This window comes from Ceratotherium simum, chromosome 17, assembly GCF_057802395.1.
Source record: "Ceratotherium simum simum isolate JZ-2026a chromosome 17, ASM5780239v1, whole genome shotgun sequence".
Classification (NCBI taxonomy): Eukaryota; Metazoa; Chordata; class Mammalia; order Perissodactyla; family Rhinocerotidae; genus Ceratotherium; species Ceratotherium simum.
Window position 1 is genome coordinate 39,680,221 of NC_141916.1, and position 18,862 is coordinate 39,699,082.

At 37.2% G+C, this 18,862-nt stretch overlaps 1 protein-coding gene across 1 annotated transcript in view; it reads left to right on the forward strand.

Moving 5' to 3' along the window:
• ABCC9 (ATP binding cassette subfamily C member 9) overlaps positions 1-18,862 on the forward strand; it is a 121,484-nt gene that overhangs the window by 50,457 nt on the left and 52,165 nt on the right. The window contains exons 17-22 of the mRNA XM_087442688.1: positions 3,646-3,718; positions 4,845-4,950; positions 12,846-12,884; positions 14,212-14,313; positions 16,197-16,281; positions 17,613-17,693. Of these exons, the coding sequence (XP_087298814.1) occupies positions 3,646-3,718; positions 4,845-4,950; positions 12,846-12,884; positions 14,212-14,313; positions 16,197-16,281; positions 17,613-17,693 (486 nt within the window). The remainder of the gene's footprint in view (positions 1-3,645; positions 3,719-4,844; positions 4,951-12,845; positions 12,885-14,211; positions 14,314-16,196; positions 16,282-17,612; positions 17,694-18,862) is intronic.

An 18,862-nucleotide genomic window follows, 5' to 3' on the forward strand; every position in this document is an offset into this window, starting at 1 on the left:
TTTAATGGACATTTTTACAAACTATATTTTATTCAGCATTTTTACTTATTTTCAGCAGGAGGAAATGGACAATGGTCTATGTAAGGCCCTGCCTTTAAATTTTTAAAAATTATTTTACTTGAGTGAAATTCACATAGCATAAAACGAACCATTTTAAAGTGAACAGTTCAGTGGCATTTAGTACATTCGCAATGTTGTGCAGCCACCAGCTCTATCTAGTTGCAAACCATTTTCATCACCCCAAAAGGAAACCCCATACCCATGAAGCAGTCGCTCCCCATTTTTCCCCATCCCCCTAGCAACCACCAATCTACTTTCTGTCTCTATGGATTTACGTATTCTGGATATTTCGTATAAATGGAATCATACAGTTAGGTGACTTTTTGTGTCTGTCTGGTTCCTGCCTTTACATTTTAATTCATTCTTTGCCCTTATCCCTGACCCTCACTCCTATTCCCCCTATCCTCCCCACCATTATGGTACCAGCTCTAATGTGCTCCATATATGCACTTAAACATACTCATATCCTTGTAAAATATGTTATGTTGTCATGAGCGTCTACGTGCTTTCAGTATACTGAACTGTTTTTATGATAGTTTGCTCCTTCTGGTGCACTACTGTATTCTGGAGTATGCATCCCTGCATTTTATTTATCCCTTAGTGATGGCCGCTGGGTTTGCCTCCATCTTCCGTCTATCATAAACCATGCTATGATGATCATTTTTGTACCTATCCTTTTAGGAACCTTTCAAAGGTTTATATGTTAGCTGATTTTCCAAGGTCAAACAGCTAGTTAGGGAAGCCAAGATTTTAACCCTGATAGTAGAGAAGTGAGACTATTTTGTAAAAGGCAGGAGGGGCTGGCAGTGCAAATAGCAGCAGGAGAAACCAACTGTGGCCTTCTCCTCTATCCCCCTCAAGTGGAGGTTGTTCCCTGTTTTACTTCTGTGTAAGAGAGGGAACAACAGCATCAAATCAGGAGGTGACATTGCATTCTTCTGGTTCTTCCCTGCTGCTTTCAGACCTTATCTTTCCTCTCTCACGCTCTTGTGAAGCTGTAGCATTTTCTGCCTTTCTCACATCTATTATCAGAGGACCTCATCATCACTCCCCACCTCATGGAATATTTAGATACCTGTTTCCTAGTCCATCTTTCTAAATTATTAGCTGCCGTGCATGGATGTGATTTAAACTTCCAAGTGCACAGCCTATCTAGTATCCTAGCCCAGAAATCCCCTAATTGACTGTCACTCCATTTCCACAGCCTCACCGTGGTCACACTTGCCACCACCCGGAGCAGCTGCTCGTCTGAAATCGTAAACTGTCTTATACCAGTCAGTCACTGACATCCAGTCCTGACCCTCCGGCTCTCTCAGGCATTCACCTTGACTGTCATTGTTTTTTAACTTCACTGAAACCTCCAGTAACTTCAGTCCCTTCCATTTCTCCCAGGCCTTTAGCACATTTCTGTAGCAATCCAACCTTGTGCCTTCTGCACTCCTGTAACCAGGCTGCTGTGTGCTGTGGAGGAAATGACACACGGGGACAAGTTGGCATAGCCACAGATTTATGATCTCCAGCCTCAACTGACCCTCAGTAGTTCCTGGCGTTCCTTTTACATGCCTCTCAACAGCATTCTTTTCCATAACCTACAGTAGCTCTTCAGCTGTCACCACTCTCTTCACACCTCTCTCTCCTGTAGCCTCCTCTTTCTGCAGATCACCTTTACTCCCAATTCACTGAACACATAAAGGTTGTCATGTCGGGCCTCTGTCAGTTCCGTGCTGGCCCTCTTCCAAACCCGTCTATATTTGCACCTCTTTTAGCCTGCTCGGCTCCTCTCTCCAAGAGAGAGGGATCCTCAGCCTCTGAGGCTGTGTATTTTCTTTGAGCCTCATTTGTCATTTAGCCACAGTATCTTAAACCTCAGCCCCAGTCAGCTCTGTTATTTCCCACAATGTGTTTCCTAGTTTTCTGGTCCTGGGCCTATTCTCATTGTAGTTATTTACCCAGAAATGCCTTCATTGAAATTAAATATATTTTCCAAAACTAGCTGAAAAACCACCTCTTTCAAAAAGCCAAAAAGCTTTTTTTCACTCATCTCAAAATGATTTTCTTTTTGAACTGCTATTATACTTTTTATGTGTCTGCCCCCTCCATTTGTTACTTAGCCCATACTGTTTTTATTGTACTTGCTTCTGTCCTTGGTTTATTTACTCAACTGATTGCAAGCTCCAAGGGAGTAGGAAGGATTCATTATACCTTCTCTCTAGCCTGCATCAGTCCTAACACAGAGCCTCGCATAGAGTGTGTGCTCAGCAAATGTTTGTAAAGCAATAAATAATTCAGTCCTTCCTTTCCAGGTCACCCTCCTTCCAGGACTAATTTCAGGCCTATCTGTGTGTTGGGTATTTCTAAATGCCATACATTTTACAAGGTAGAGAAAACCTACATGGAAAAACACAATTTAGCCTTTTCAAGCAACCTTTTCACTCTTTAAGTTGTTCAATTTAAGAGCTCTTTAGGGATAGATTTAGTTACAGTTTAGCCATCACCAATCTATTCTTCAAAATTCCTAAATAATAATGTGCTTAGAAATTTCATCACGTGTGGTTTTGAAACAAAATATTAATTTATGAGCAAAATGTATCCTTACTTTAGTTTCCTCTAAGTTTTCAAGCACCTTCTCTCTCCTTGTCTGTCTTTATTCACCCTTCCAATCCTTGGGTTCTGTTATACCTCTTCTGTTTCTCATTTTTGTAACTGTTAAAACTATCAAGTCCACTTGAAGCCTGTGAAGACAAATGGATAGCTTTGGATGACTCTCAGGTCTTGTGATCTTTGCTGGTGGTTGAGGTTTATACCACTAAGCAGTGTTGCCTCGTTTCTGTGCTTTATCCCTCCCTCTCCTTCACTCTTTCCTTTAAGTTCAATGAATAGCGATATATCCACAGAGTTCAGGAAACTCATTCATTACAAAATCTTCCTCCTTAGTTAACAGAGTCATTTTGTTGGGATAATTGTTAGTTATTTCTATTCTTTACTTTGTATCACTAGATTCTGGGAATTGCCTAGCAGTGAGAAAATGATCAATGTAGGGATTACATTGGAAAATACTTGGGATGATTACTTTTTAAGAATGCTCACATGTAAATAATCCAGTAATCCCAAATTTTCAGAAAAAATTGTTGTAATTTTTAGCATTCTTCATAATATCACCAATTCAAAGACCCTCCTTTCATTTCCATTCTTTTTTGTTTTTCCTTTATACCTCTAAATACTGTCATGTGTTGCTTAATGATGGGGATACGTTCTGAGCAATATGTCTTTAGGCAATTTCCTCATTGTGCAAACAACATAGAGTGTACTTACACAAACTTAGATGGTATAGCCTACACACCTGGGCTATATGATACTAATCTTATGGAACTACCGTCTTATATGCAGTCTGTTGATGACTGAAACATTGTCATGCAGCGCGTGACTGTAGTTGCAGCTCTAAATTAGAATTTTACCGCTGTGTTCTACCATGTATTGAAAGTCTTTCAGTGCTTTAAAAAGAAAATTTATTTTAATTGGAATTACCCTCTAACACTATATATACACATAATTTTATAATTTAATTTCTGTATTCTTATTTTCTAGGTCACAAATGGGTACTTTTCATGGGGGAGTGGTTTAGCTACATTATCCAATATAGATATTCGAATTCCAACAGGTAAGAGTCATTTGTTACTCATTTTTTGTAATTCTTAATTATCACAACCATAGATTTCCAAGATGATTGAGCCTAATAAAAAGAAAGACTTTTGAGGGCCGGCCCGTGGCTTAACGGTTAAGTGCGCACGCTCCGCTGCTGGCGGCCCGGGGTTCAGATCCTGGGCACGCACTGACGCACCGCTTCTCCAGCCATGCTGAGGCCGCGTCCCACGTGCAGCAACTGGAGGGATGTACAGATGTGACATGCAACTATCTGCTGGGGCTTTGGGGGAAATAAAATAATAATAATAAAAAAAAGAAAGACTTTTTAAAGACAAGCATTATTTATAGTTATTTATTTGCACCATGGAGTTCATGAGCCACTGTATCACTATGGGAATGAGTGGAAATGATAAAACCTCCCTTTCACTACAGAGTGTAGATCTTGGACAAGTTAGTTACTGTCCAAATGAACTCTTATCAGTTTATTTGTTGATTTGTGCCATTTGAATAATGGGGTAGTTTATTTCTCATTTTGTTTGAGAAGGAATTTAATGAAAGAGTATATGAGAAAATAATTCTCTATCACTGAGGAAGGCTGATGAAGTTTTCAAGAAGGCTCAAATACCCAATAATTTTTATTTAAAATGTCTGGATAATTGAATAGAAATATTTTTTTTGACTTGGCCTGGTAGCCTAGCTTGGGATTTTTCCATTATACATGTAAATCAAAGTAAGAAATTGGAGAAGACGTCTTAATAACAGCCCAAATCCCGATTATTTGGGGTTTTCATACCAATTATCTATTTTAGTCAAAACTGTCTTTTCTTCTTGAACAAGTTGAATAATAAAGTTAACACTAATTTAGATGATTTAGGGAATTATTTCGTTGCTCTTTTTACTAATGTCAGCTATTCTCATAGTTCTAGAAGTAATAAATCAAGACCTATATGTTTTAATTTTTTTTTCCTTTTTCAAAAAAACTTATGTATCAGAGAAAGGAGCTGTTTAGAATACCTTATTGCTGGACACCAAAACTGGGCCACTGAATGTGAAACATCAGCCTCTTCTAAATGTATTTTGATTTTATTTTACTAAGAGACTTTCATCTCATCCTGTTATCATCCTTTGTTTCATTTGTCTAGGTCAATTAACCATGATTGTGGGCCAAGTGGGATGTGGGAAGTCCTCTCTTCTCCTCGCCATCCTTGGTGAGATGCAGACACTGGAAGGAAAAGTTCACTGGAGCAAGTATGTGTATTTGTAATTGGTTTCTGTTGCTCTGTCGTACATCTAATGATCTTCCAAGGGAAGAAATTAGAGCAATAGATTCCTGTGTTAGGAGTCTGAGGACCCCTCTGAAATAAGCACAGGCTTTTTTAAAATTAGTGGAAACCTTAAATGTCATAAATCAAAAATTATAAAACATTTTATTATGGAGGTTTAAAATAGTGTAAACCAGTACATTGCTGAGATAGAAGATTGGAATTGTAAAGGCAGATTTTTAAAGTTAAATGGGTAACAGTCAAAGAAATAACTTAAAAATTCATTCAATAATAAAAGAAGTTGTGGGAAACGTGTTATTTATAAAGCTTAAATGCAAACAGAACCTTAATGGTTCAACATTCAGAGAAGAAATATCAAGTAATCTTTTCCAGAATCTTCAGAAGGGGCTGAGAAGTCAGCCATTTCTCTTCACACCCAACTTAAACTAGACACTTGAAGTATCTGGTCAGAGATATGAATGAGTCAGACTGGTGTGTTGTGCAACTTTAAAGACATGAAAAAAAGAGGTATCTAGCATGGCACTTCTTCTGGATATTTGAATGGCTGGCTTGGGGTCTTCAAAGTACATTGTGGTAATAAAGTGACTCTGAACCATAATGTTATATAATTGTGTAATCAAGAGTAAATGATATTTATTTAGTTTTATCTATCTAGTAGATACTCCATAAGCAGTTTATGAAGAAATTGGCTACAGATTATCTAAGAAATTGGATTGTAGACCAGTGGTACTCAACCAGATGTGATTTTACCCCCAGGGGACATTAGGCAATGCCTAGAGACATTTTTATTGTCACACTGGGGAATTGGGCTCCTGCTGGTCTAGTTGGTAGAGGTCAGGGATCCTGTTAAACATCCTACAAGGCGGAGGGTAGCCCCTTACAACAAGGTATTATCTGGCTCCAAATGTTAGTTGTGCTGAGGTTGGGAAGACCTACAGATGTTCTTGAATAGCATTTTGTACCTACCATCGTGAGTTCCGTGTGGCTTAGTCTGCTGTTTATACATATAGACGTCTCTTGAGAATGAGTAAAGATTATTTATGGGCATTTTTAGAATAAATTCTGTTTTAAACTTTAGTTAAGAGAAGAAAATGCTTGTAAAGAAATCTCTTCCACGAATCCTAACAAGAGGTTATATCTTGGAGACAGTGCCAACAGGATGAAGATGTGAGAAAGGATTTAAGATAATTCTCAGTATTTATATAATCTCCATAGTTTAAAAATCATCTTTTTATGAACACTTGCCTTAGGAGACAATAGTTCCATCTTTTCATGGGAGACAAGACTAAGATTTTCTTAAAAAAATGTTTGGATTGGCTCAGATACTCACCACAACTTAAAAACTAAGCCTCTAAGAGATTGGATAAGCTAACACAAATTCTATTTTCTTGAATTACAAGAATTTAATTTTCTTCCATATCAGATAAAACATATTTTCAGATTAGCAGTGTTCAGAAGATACTGACCTTCTTTTAAAGTTATTTGTACTTACTCTTCATTCCAGAAAAAAGCTACTGTGCCTCATCCAATAAGAAAAGGCGTAGAAATGTTACTTAGAACAAAGATAATTTAGAAATTATTAATATTCATGGGTTGATGATGTGCAAATGCTAAGAAGTACTTTAATTCAGCAGACTGAATTGTTTGATATTTGTTAAAGCTTGAAAAAAAAAAAACTAAAGCAAAACAATAAATGTCATAATAAGCCCTAAGTGCCTTGCTGTCATTCTTTCACCATTGCTGTGTCTCTGGTTATGTGAATTTTATTTTTAAATGTGTCCTTATAGACGGGCATGAGCAAAGTCCAGTAAAGTACTCTGCACTGTTGCAGTGAGAAATATTTACTTTGTGCAGGAGAAGAGGTACTGCTGCTCACCCAGGACACACCTACATGGTTAGAACTTGGTACACAAAGACATCTATAGATGTTTCCTTGGAAATTGCTACCTTTGACCTAGTCTGACATTGTAGCTCCAGAAGAGAAAGGTGAGAGACAGGAGGGAGCAACTAATAAATTCTCCAAAATTGTCAGAGTGCCAGCGTTCTTACTCCTGCATCTGGGTGTGCTTTATTGTTGTCGAAAAGCAAATGTTCTACCTCACTGAAGTTGTCCTTTCCTGATTGTTGTGATTAAGAGTAATTCCTACTGATATCTTAAGAGCTAGAACTAAAATGCTTTATCTGATGGATGGTCCTAGTGAGGGAGTCCAGAATGTGTAATAATTGTGGTAATCATGTGAGACGTAGCCATCATTTATCTTTGGTTTCCCTTTCTTTCCTTTCCCTCCCACCCAGGCCATCAACCATGCTACTCTCAAGCCCCATCTCTCCTAGTGTTCTATCTTCTAATGTCTTGTAATCGGCTTTATAACAGTGGCTCATTATTCTAAGACTGGTGAATTGAGGAGTTACTCCTTTTCACGTGACTTTGCCTGGCTTGAAGGAATAATAACACATTGAGTCAGCCCTCCTGAATCAGATATAATATAGCATGTTTGTGTCCACATCTAGCTCTCCTTCTTCCAAATGTTGTTCATGATTTAAGCTTGCAAAAGTCATCCTTTCCCATTCCGTAAGGTATCAACCATGATACTTGGAAGTTGCTAGAATACCAAGTTTAACTTTTACTCTCGAAGGAAAATACACACAAATCCTGCATGCAGAAGTGAAATCTGATTCCATTTTCCTCTTTGCTTTCTCTGTTGCCTTCAGTGCTATTTACTACCACGTTGAAAGGTGGAGGATGAGTCTGGATGTGGACCTGGTGATTTTCATGTTATCAAATAAGATCTGATGTTGGAATTCACAGCTAACTCTATTTATTTATTTGTTTTGGAAGAGAAAAAATAACACTCCACAACTGAATTTGATTAAATATATTGCTATGTGAGAGGGCTGGAGAAGTGGTCTCTAGAAGTTAAGGACTATAACATTACTCATGGAAAATGAAAGAGTAGGGTAATTTTTTTGTTCATGGAAGATGACTACCTAGAGATGGATCTATAGCCATCTTTTCTTTCTTCCTCTGAGACTAGTATATGATATTTAACTTTTATTCTTAAAGGAAAGTATACATAAATCCTGCAATGGGAGGTATTCAGAAGTGAAAATTCGCTATATACTGTCTTGCCTTATTCAGAACGTTACTACATTAGTTAACCGTTTGTTCTTATAGAAGTCTTTAATTTCTTGCTCTCCACATTCCCTTATCCTCCATTTAAAAAAAGATCTTGTCTATCTCTCAAACAACTGCAGCATTTCTTTTTTTAAAAGAGAGGTCTACCCACACTTAACTTCTTTATTTTCCTTTCACAAAGAGCATTGCAATCTGGGTGAAAAATTCTCGCCAATGCCTGCTGAAATGCTAAATTGTCATGATTTGTTCTCAATCCTTCTTAACTTCTCCCTAGCTTTTGAAATTGTTCCCCACTGATGACTCCTTGAAACCAACTCGTTTCTTGGTTTCCATGACACTTTCGTTTGTTCACTTATTAAAATTATTTATTGCACGCCTATTACATGCAAATCATTGTGTTAGTTGTTGGGGGTAAATAACTGAACAAGGGAAGCCAGGCCCCTATTCTCACGAAGCTTACTGTTTAGCAGGGAAGGTCATGAGAAGTGAGAAAATAATTTCATAATTAATTATTTGATTAAATTTTTATAAATGCCAGAAAGAAGAAGTACAAGGTTTTATCAGAATAGACAATAGGTGACCTGACTGAGTCAAGTCTGTGGGGTCAACAAAAGCTTTCTTAGGGGAATGAATGAATAATACTTGAACTTACATTTTAAGGATAAGCCAAAATTAATGAGTTCAAAAGTAGGGAACTGCAATAGAAGTGGAGATGGAAGATAGGGAAGAATATTCTAATTCTCCTTCAGTCTTTCTGCAATCTACTGTAGAATCCTCTTCCTTTACTCAGCCCTTAAATTATGTCTTTGACTTCAGCTACTCTGTAAGTACTAATGACATACCAATGTACATTTCTGGACAAGATCTTTCTTCTGATGATGTAACAGCTCCTCCAAAAAGTCTTATACAAGCTGCACATTCAACACATCCAAACTGAACTCATATCCTTTGTATCTCTAAAACCTGCTTCTCCTGTATCTTGGTTGGGGTGTCCTCACCCCCTGGAATCAGTTGGTGGGTGTGCAAGTCAGAAATCAAAGATTCAACCTAGTTTCGTCTCTCTCTCTATTGCTCTCGAAATCCAACCAATCACTTATTCAATCACAATGTCCTTACTTTTCTCTGTCACCTTTAATATCCCTGGTTTAAGTACTTATCACTTGTGTGAACTACTCACTCTAATAACTCCCTCACCTTTCTTCGCACAATTGCAAGATTTACCTTTTGGACATGAGAATCTAATTACTTCCTTCTTGTTTATAATTTTTTTATTGACTAGCCAAAGCATACAAGAGATATTCCAAAGACCTTTGCATACTCCATCAGGGCCTTTTATGATCTGGTCCCTGTCTGACTTTTTAAACTCACATCCTGTTGTTCCACCCACCCTGACCCCTGTGCTCCAGTAACACTGAACTGCGGTTAGTCCTCAAATGAATATACTTCCTCCCTAATGCCCTGCCCTGGATTGGTGGCCTTACCTTTGTTTCTAGTGTCAAATCAGATGTTATCTCTTTGACAGAGCCTTTTCTTACTCTCCCAGTGGCTTGAAATGTACCTTCTCTTCTAGTCCCTCTGCACATTGTTCAAATCACTAATGTGCATTGGTCTCCTCACTAGACTGAGACACCCTGAAGCCAGAGGATATTGTCTTTTTTTCTTTATCTGCTTCTTATCTTGCCCAGCCCCTGGCTCTTTCTCATTTCTATTTGTAGAAAAACAGGACTCTTCTATCTCTCTCTCTCTCTTTCTAATCTCAACCCACAGCTACCACCCTAACTCCTTTTTGTAGGTAAAAAGAAAGGTCTTCACTCATCCTCTCCAATTCCTCTTGTTCTCCTCTCACCTCAGTCCACTACAGTCTGGTTTCTCCCTCTGCTACTCTACTGAAACTATTCTTATCAAATCCATCAGTGGCATCCTAGTTGTTAAATTCACTGAGCACTTTTTGATCATTATCTTACTTGACATCCTGGCCACTTGGCATTATTGCCCATACCTTTCTCCTTCAAAAAGTCTTCTTGCTTAGTTTCAAGTAAAACTCACAGTCCAGTTTGCTTCTTATAACTTTTGCCTGCCCCTCTTGGTCCCTTCATCAGATTTCTCTTCCTTAGCCATTTGTTAAATAGTGATTTTTTTTCAAGGTCTATCACTTTCTTTTCTGCCACTATGCATACTTGCTGGACAATCTCATAGCTTCCCATGACTTTAGAGTCCTCTATCTGCTCCTGTTCCTTTGTTTACTTTTGAAACAAGCTAGAATTGTTGAAGTAATTTATTGAGTTTTCACTAATAAAGGATGGAATTCAAAGTCCTTAGTACCTAAGGCATACATTATGTGGGACAATTACCCCAGAGTTTTCATTTGCTTACCGTATCTCTCTCCTGAGCTTCAAATTCTGCTTCCTGGCCATGGTCATTTGGATATCCCTTAGCTACTTCAAACTGAATGTGTCTACTGCTGAATTCACTATCTTCCCCCGCCGTGTGCACTTCGTCATCTGTGTTCCCTGTCCGCAGTGCCTTTCTCTCCTTTATCCCCTCCATCTTCTCAGTCCCCCACCATCCTAGGTATCTTTGAACGTGTCCACTTCTCTTCATTTATTCACCATCAGCCTAATTCAGGGCACTGCGTTCTTATCTCCATTACTCTCACAGCCTCCCGTGGTCACTCTATTACCTCCAGTCTTGTTACCTCCAATTCATTTGTTGCATTCTGCAATCAGAGTCATATTTCTAAACTGAACCTATCTCTCTCTCTCGTTTAAACCCTGTCACTGGTTTTCTATTGCTCTGCAGAAAAGTTCAAACTCTGTAAAATGGTTTATGTGCCCCTTCATTATCTGGCTGTGCATAGTTTTTAAGTTCACCATGTACTTTTCTTCACTCACCATTTACAGCCACATTTCAGTCATGCTGAATTTACATCAGTTCCTTGTGTGACCAGGATACCTCAAGGTCATTCAATATGTATTTCATCTGGTCTGAAATATTCTTCCCCACTCTTATTTATCCCTCTGGCATCAACTCTTTTGTTTATCCTGATTTGCCAAAAGTGACTTGGGTGTCCTTCATCTGTGCTCTAATGTAACCCTTTACCTCATCTATCATAGTATTTATTCCCTTGCCACACTCCCGCAAAACAGAAAGTAGCATGAAAGAAGGAATGAGTTTTCTTTGTTTATTGTATCTCTAGTATTTTGGCACTAGGAAGTGATCAATAAACATTTTTGAATTGATATTAAATAAATATAGTTGGAATTTAATTAATAGTTAGTGAAAAACTTGATGCCTTCCAGTTTGTGCTGACATTTTCAAATGTCTAATGGGCAATTCCACCTGGATGGTCAGGAGGCAAATTAATCCATAATTTCTGCCACACACCTGCTCTTCCTCATCTGTTCTGTCTCTTCCGCAGATTAACTAAACCATTGAGGTCATTTATTGGCTTCTTACCACTAAAAAAATAAAATCCAAATTTCTTGGCATCTGAACTTCTTGTGTGGAAAATATCACTTGGGAAATTGTGCACTTCATTATTTTTTTATGAGCAGCTTAAATCAGGGAATAATCATTATTGAGAGGGAATTTTTAGTCTGAGATTGTTTTTTCCTGCCTCTGTGAACCATCGCAAGATGTCATTAGCAATGTGCAGTTGTGAAAATCTTATCATTGGTAACTCTAAGCCAAACATCACTAGGTAACGTACTTAGGTAAATTTTCTCCACAAAAGCATATGCTGCTTCCCAGAGTCAAATAGGATCTATTTTTGGAGTTCCTGTAGACTTTAATTATGTGTGTGGTTTTTGAATTCAGGTCTTTCAGAATGATGGAATTCAACTGAATTACAGTCACACGCCACATAACGACATTTCAGTCAACAACAGACCACATATAAAACAGTGGTCCCATAAAATTAGTACCAGGTAGCCTAGGTATGTAGTAGGCTATACTCTCTAGGTTTGTGTAAGTATACTCTATGACCTTCACACAGCGACAAAATCACCCAGCGATGCATTTCTCAGAACGTATTCCTGTTGTTAAGAGACCCATGAGTGTATTAAAATTTAAAACTATAAGATGAATAAGTCTTCAGGTGTTTTTCCCCATAATATAGATATAAATAAATTTAATTAGTCAAACACCTCTTTTTACATAAATCATATCAATCGATAATTAACTATACCCAAATGTTGCAGTTTGACTTATTGTGCATGTCTTTCTTTCTTACCATTTCCTTAAGGACCAGGCTGTGACTAAACCTTTCACGTTTAGAGCCCAGAAAGTATTTCTTCCTCTCATGCCTTAGCATAGCTAATTAGGAATTTAAATAGAATGCAAATAAATTTGAATTTTTAAGATAGGGAGGCCAAGGAGATAGCAAATGTTTATACAAACTAGGAAACTATTCAAGAGAGATTACCCAAGTTTACATAGCTCGTTGGAGCAGAGTTGGGGTTAGAACCCAGGTCATTGTAAGAACCCAAATTTTATATGAAAGAGAGCAGTGTTATCTACCTTTTGGAACCTTACGTAGTAATTATTTCCTAGCTGATGAAGACATAAAAGAAGACTGTCATTCATCTGGTTTGTCTTTGAAATTAATATCAGAAACCATTTGGGAAATGTAGCTATTTAATATGTCCAGTGTTAATTTTATCTCTTACCTGATATGTGCACACATTCATTTCATAATTAATGAACATTGTTTGCCATACTTGCAGTGTAAATGAATCTGAACCTTCTTTTGAAGCAACCAGAAGGTATTATTTCTATTTTAATCTGCATTTAATAAGAATAACTTCCTTCCTCAGACTTTACTTGATATTCAGTCTCTTACTCCTAGTCATTTTATGATGATGTACAAAGATATTTATTAAAATGTGCTAGCAATAGCAATGGTTCCCAACATTTCAGGCTACTAAAAGAATTAATTTGCCAGACAACATGGCCTGTTGTGTCAACTGTTTTCTTCTCTATGTCACACATGTCTCAAATTGGGCTGAAAGTCAAGCTGTTCTTACTAAACTGGATTTGGGATTTCATAAAATAAAAATGCAAGAATTAATAGGTATATTGTTTATGAGTTAAACAGTGATGGGATCTGCCTATAAAACAGAGATGGAGAGTCAAGTGCTTCATCTATCTTAAAAAACCACTTAAAGGAGCAGGGGGCAGGGGAAGCAGACATGTCAGAGGTTGGGAACCACTGTTTTACTGCACAAATGTTTATGTAAGTGACTACTAGCATACTGTATATTATCATGTCTTCTAAACTTCTAAGACATGATGTTTCAGGATGGTCACTGAGCATTTCTAACTACTCTTTTTCTTAACCTTCTCTCTTTTAACCTTAATTCCTTAATTAGTACTTACAGACCATGAACTAATTGTGGAAGTGTGACTTTTAAGCTGGCCCCTTCTCTATCCCAGTCCTATCATCTTCTTTATCTTCAGCTCACATGCATTTTCCTAATTATTGCAAATGAAAGTCTGATGTATAGACATCTGGTAGAATTTGCAAGCCAAAAAAATGGGGGAGGGGGAGGAGGTTATCATTTTTTAAAAACAAACTATTTCAATATGCATTGAAATATGTAGTTTTTAAATATGTAGTTATTTTGATGTTGAAGTGGACTCCTCAAGATATTATTCTTTGTTTTGAAATATTTATATATTATCTATTACCTTAAAATATGTTAATGTGATTAAGCCACAAATACTTACTGGAATTATAGTATCAAATTATGTCTTTTCTTAAGGTCTACATATAAAATTCATAGTTTGTAAAGTACTTTTAATATAAAATTTCAATTAAGAGTTTACACCTTAAAACACTTCTTTAGCAATAGCAAAATCAAATTTTGCATATTGTGTGACATTTTGATTGAATTCTAATCTCTTTAATTTAAGTGGACTATTTAACCATTAATTAACAAGGATGGTGGCTGTTAAGATGTTATCTTTTAGAAGTATTCCATTTCTGTTTGAGATATTTTATCAACTTTTATTTTCCTTAGTTGTGCTAAAACGTACAGCACAGCACCCTTGCATAATTTTAGTGTTTTGTTTCTCTTTTCCGTTTCCCAGTAGGAACAGGTATTCTGTGGCTTATGCAGCACAGAAGCCTTGGCTATTAAATGCTACAGTGGAAGAAAATATTACCTTTGGAAGTCCTTTCAACAAACAGAGGTATTTTTGAATGTTTAAAATTTAGAACTAAAACAAGCAACTATTTCTAATCCTAATGTTGGTTGTTGCTTTCTGGAAGCTTTGCATCCTGGAATTAATTTCTTCTCCATTTGCCCTACTTCCATCCCATCACCAGGCCTTTTGTGTCAACTCTTTTAAGAGAGGCCTCAAAGGAAGTTTCAGCCCATCCCGTACACTTATTGAGAACAATTTGTACACCAAAACTAAACAGCCAAAATTGAAGTGTGTATATATGTGAGGAGGGGTAGGGGGCGTGCTTAGGTTATTGGTAAGCAGAAGGAAAAATCCAAATAAGGAACAGAAGGAGAGTTAACTGTGGAAAGAGGAGGAGGAATGTGGGATCTGAAGGGTCTAGTGACTGGGCAGCCATAAGATGCCATCTTTCAACCGTCTTTAAAATACCACTGGAGCGTGCAAAGGTAGGGTCCTTTCCTTAAGCCACCCTCACAAGGGTGGATTTTACGACCCTAAGTTGGGTTTTAAAAGTTAAGGAGAGGGGCTGGCCCCGTGATGTAGTGGTTAAGTTTGGCTTGCTCCACTTCAGTGGCCCAGGTTCGCGGGTTCGGATCCTGTGTGTGGACCTATACTACTCGTCAGCCGTGCTGTGGTGGCGACCCACATATAAAATGGAGGAAGATAGGCACAGATGTTAGCTCAGGGCTAATCTTCCTTAGCAAAAAAAGAAAAGAAAAGAAAGTTAAGGAGAATTAGTTCAGGGGAGAGGCATGAGGAAAGGGGAGAGAAGAGAAAAGCAAATAGTGTAGAATTACATGGGATCATTTGGGGCCTGGGAACAAATCAAACAGACAGTGATTTGTGTATGTTGACAGTGGGAAACTAGATTGTACAGGAAGGCTGAGATGAGATAGTGGAGGGCCTCAAAAGCCAATTGGATATAATCTGTGCATTCTGGGGAGGCACAGCAAGTTTTAGAAAGGGGCGTAATAAAGTAAATGTGATGTTTAATCTAGAAGTGTAATGACAGGTATATATGGGATGAATCTGAATTAGGAGGAAGGAGACATTTAAAAGTTTGTAGGAATAATTATCTAGGCATGCGGTGTTTGTTGCCTACCTTTGGGGGGTACTGAAAAAATGGAAAAGAAGAGATGGTTGACAGAAAACCATTCTAGAATAAGAATGGATAAGTAAGAGCAGAGAGAAGAAAAGGGAAGAATCAAGAATGACTTGAATATTTTAAGACTAGATGGTTGAGAAAATGAAACCATTGATATTTTTCCCAACACTCCCAGTGACCATACTTCCCTGTACCTCCAATCCATCCAGTTTCCAGTGCCAGCCTTAGATCAGTTTGAACACTGTCAATCCTCATCATCTTCCATTTCTCCTCGCTGCAGCATGCATGATAGTTTGCACAGTTACCCACCCACAGCCTGTGCTTCAGCCTGAGTGAGCCTCCTGTTGTCCCTCATATGCACCATGAACTTTGTCACCTTTATGCAATTCCTTATGCTTCCTTTTCCTTGTTTTCTTCCTGGAAAATTATGACTCATCTTTCTGGATACAGCTTCCAAATTGCCTGCTCTGCAAAGATGTCATTAACTTCTCAGAGTGGTCAGTCATTTCTTCCTATGTATTCTAGAAGCACTTTGTACCTACCTATCTATAGTACCTAACAAGGTGCATTTTTATTATGTTCCTGTTATCAGTCTTCTGCTCCATTTACTGGTTTTATAAGAGTGGGAACCCATACCTATTTATCTTTGTATCCACAAACCTAATCTAGAGGCTAGTTGTTCAATAAATAGTTCATTTCAACTTCCAGGATATTGAACCTGGGACTTAGTTTATGGGCAGTATATTAATAGTGATCCAAAAATTCAAAATTGTTTCTCCTAAAGGTACAAAGCTGTCACAGATGCCTGTTCTCTTCAGCCAGATATTGACTTATTACCATTTGGAGACCAAACTGAAATTGGAGAGAGGGTGAGTTATATATAATTTAATTAAACAATGAACAAAAATCTAGAAAAGTCTCTGGTTGTTTTTAACCTTTAATTGGAGCATAATGAAATCTGAGAGTTTAGGAATTGTGTGTTTTCCTAGCGACAAGTTCCAGAAACAGGAGCACAGGAGCTCTTTGATACCGCTCTCCCTTAAGTATCTGTTGAGTAACCACCATATACTTAACATTTTGCTAGCCACTCGAGAGTTCTCAAGGAAAATAAAGCAGTCCCTGCCTTTGATCAAATGTATTTTTACTTACTTGGAGTTTACTTTTAGATTGATGCGGAAGCTGAGATTGCTTCCGACAACTTCTTCTGCCCTTGTCAACATCTATTTATTCTTGTTAAAGTGTTCTTTTTTGTGTGTGTAAACGTGTTTTACATTGACATCATACTATTCTGACCAGCTGAAAAATATTTATGCTTGTATGTAATCTTTATAACAATGTTGGCTAGAATTTTTAACCCTTCTAGGTGTCAAGTACTGGGCAAAAAGATATATATATATCTACTTTTATAGCAAATCTGTTGTATGGGTGGTGGTGGTATCTGCATATTGCAGCTGAAGAAACTAAGGCTGAGGGAGGTTAAAGAGCTTGCCCAGACACAGAGTTAGTGGTGCAGCTGGGATTGGTCTGAATATGTAGTCTGCGTTCTTAATGGCTGTTCTTTATTGTAGCATAGTATAGTGTTTAAGAGCATGAACTTAACTTCTCAGATCCTTAGTTTCTCCATGTGGAAAACAAGGAGAACAATAATTAAGTTTTGGAATTGCTATGAGGAATCAGAGAAATAAGGCCATTCACACAAGCCTGGCACATACTGAGTGCTAAATAAATACTAATTTAAAAAAAAATTTATAATTAGTACTTGATTAGTAAAGAATATTGCTGTATAATTCTGTTGAACATAACTTGTAATATCAAATTTAAGAGGTATATATTAAGTAAACTACAGACACAATTCAAGAAACTAGTAAAAAGTATGGACAAATAAATAAATAAAAATTTAAAAAAAATTTTGGAATTGTCTGCAGTCTTCAGCACTCACCAAGAGTGGTTATTAATGCTTTTGTACAACAGAACTCTCTATCAGAGTGAAAGGAGGCTTAATGTTATCAGTCAAGAATTACCTTAATATAATTTGAGTATTGACCAGTAGACAGTTTTCATTTTATCCTACTAATTTAATTAAAAACAATTTAATTAATATAAGGTCTTTTTAGAGAAGTTTGTATTTTAAAGGGGATTTTTTACCAACAGATCATTTACTAATGAAAAAGGTGGATGTTTATGGATATTTCTTCTCTAGGGCATCAACCTGAGTGGAGGTCAGAGGCAAAGAATCTGTGTGGCACGAGCTCTCTATCAAAATACCAACATTGTCTTGTTGGTAAGAATATGGCCTTTACTTTAATTTCTACTTCGTTTTTCCCTCTGCACAAATGAGTCTTTAAAGAGACAAGCCAAGTAACAAGGAAAGATGGTTTAACGTGTGAAATCGTAGAAAATATAGGGGAAACAAATCCTCAGAGTACCAAGTGAGCATGTGAAGTTGAGAGTTTGGGGAATCCAGATTGGTGTCAAAGAGACTGAGGTGCCCTCAGTGGTTGTTTATACGAGTTTCTTAACCACGAGGATCGTTAGTGAAGTGTGGATAGTGCTGGTTCAACTGGACAGGATCATAGAGCTTCTCATTTATATTTGCTGACAAAGAAAGAAGGGTGGGGAAATACACTCTTGGTGGACGTGGGTAAGTAAGCATAGCACTCTATCCCAGTGGTATGCAGCTCAGGCTGTGGATAAGATTTGTCTGCATCCTATCCTTCCTCCCTTCCTTCCTTTCTTCCTTCCTCCTTTCCATCCATAAATATTTAGTGAATGTCCTCAGTACCGTCTTCTCTACTGGGTAGAGGAAACAAAGGAGAAAAAGACATGACTCCTATCTTTAAGGATTTTATCTATACAAATAATTACTTGAATGGTTTTATATTTTGCTCTAATTAAACTTTATCACATTAGCCTTTACATGATGTCAAAGCCAAATGAAACATCTCAATTATGTATCAAGTACATTAGTTATTTTTGAAGCTTTATGACATCTACAAATGTGCTGTATCAGTGAATATATTTGTAAGTTATTTCCAAAATTTATCCATACAAGAGTATACTAGTTAAACATATTCATTGAATATAAGAAAGAACTGTATATAGGTATAAAAAATAATATAGTCTTGAAAATGAAGAATCGACAATTCATTGAATTGGCAATTTGTCACCTGTCTTGCATTCTTTAAAGGAAGTATCTCCCCAAAATGTTAATATACAAACTGAATCTTGAGGAGTGATTCCCAGTCCATCAAATCTATATTTTTATTAAGTTGTATAAAAAGTTAAATTTGACCGTAACACCAAGATGCTCCATAATGAGGCCATGGCATATAAATGAGAGCAACCATTATTAGGGGCTTTCTATGACCTAGGCATGATTCTAAGTACTTTACACACTAGCTCACTTAATTCTCAAAATAATCCTATTAAGTTTGGCATGGTTGTTATTTA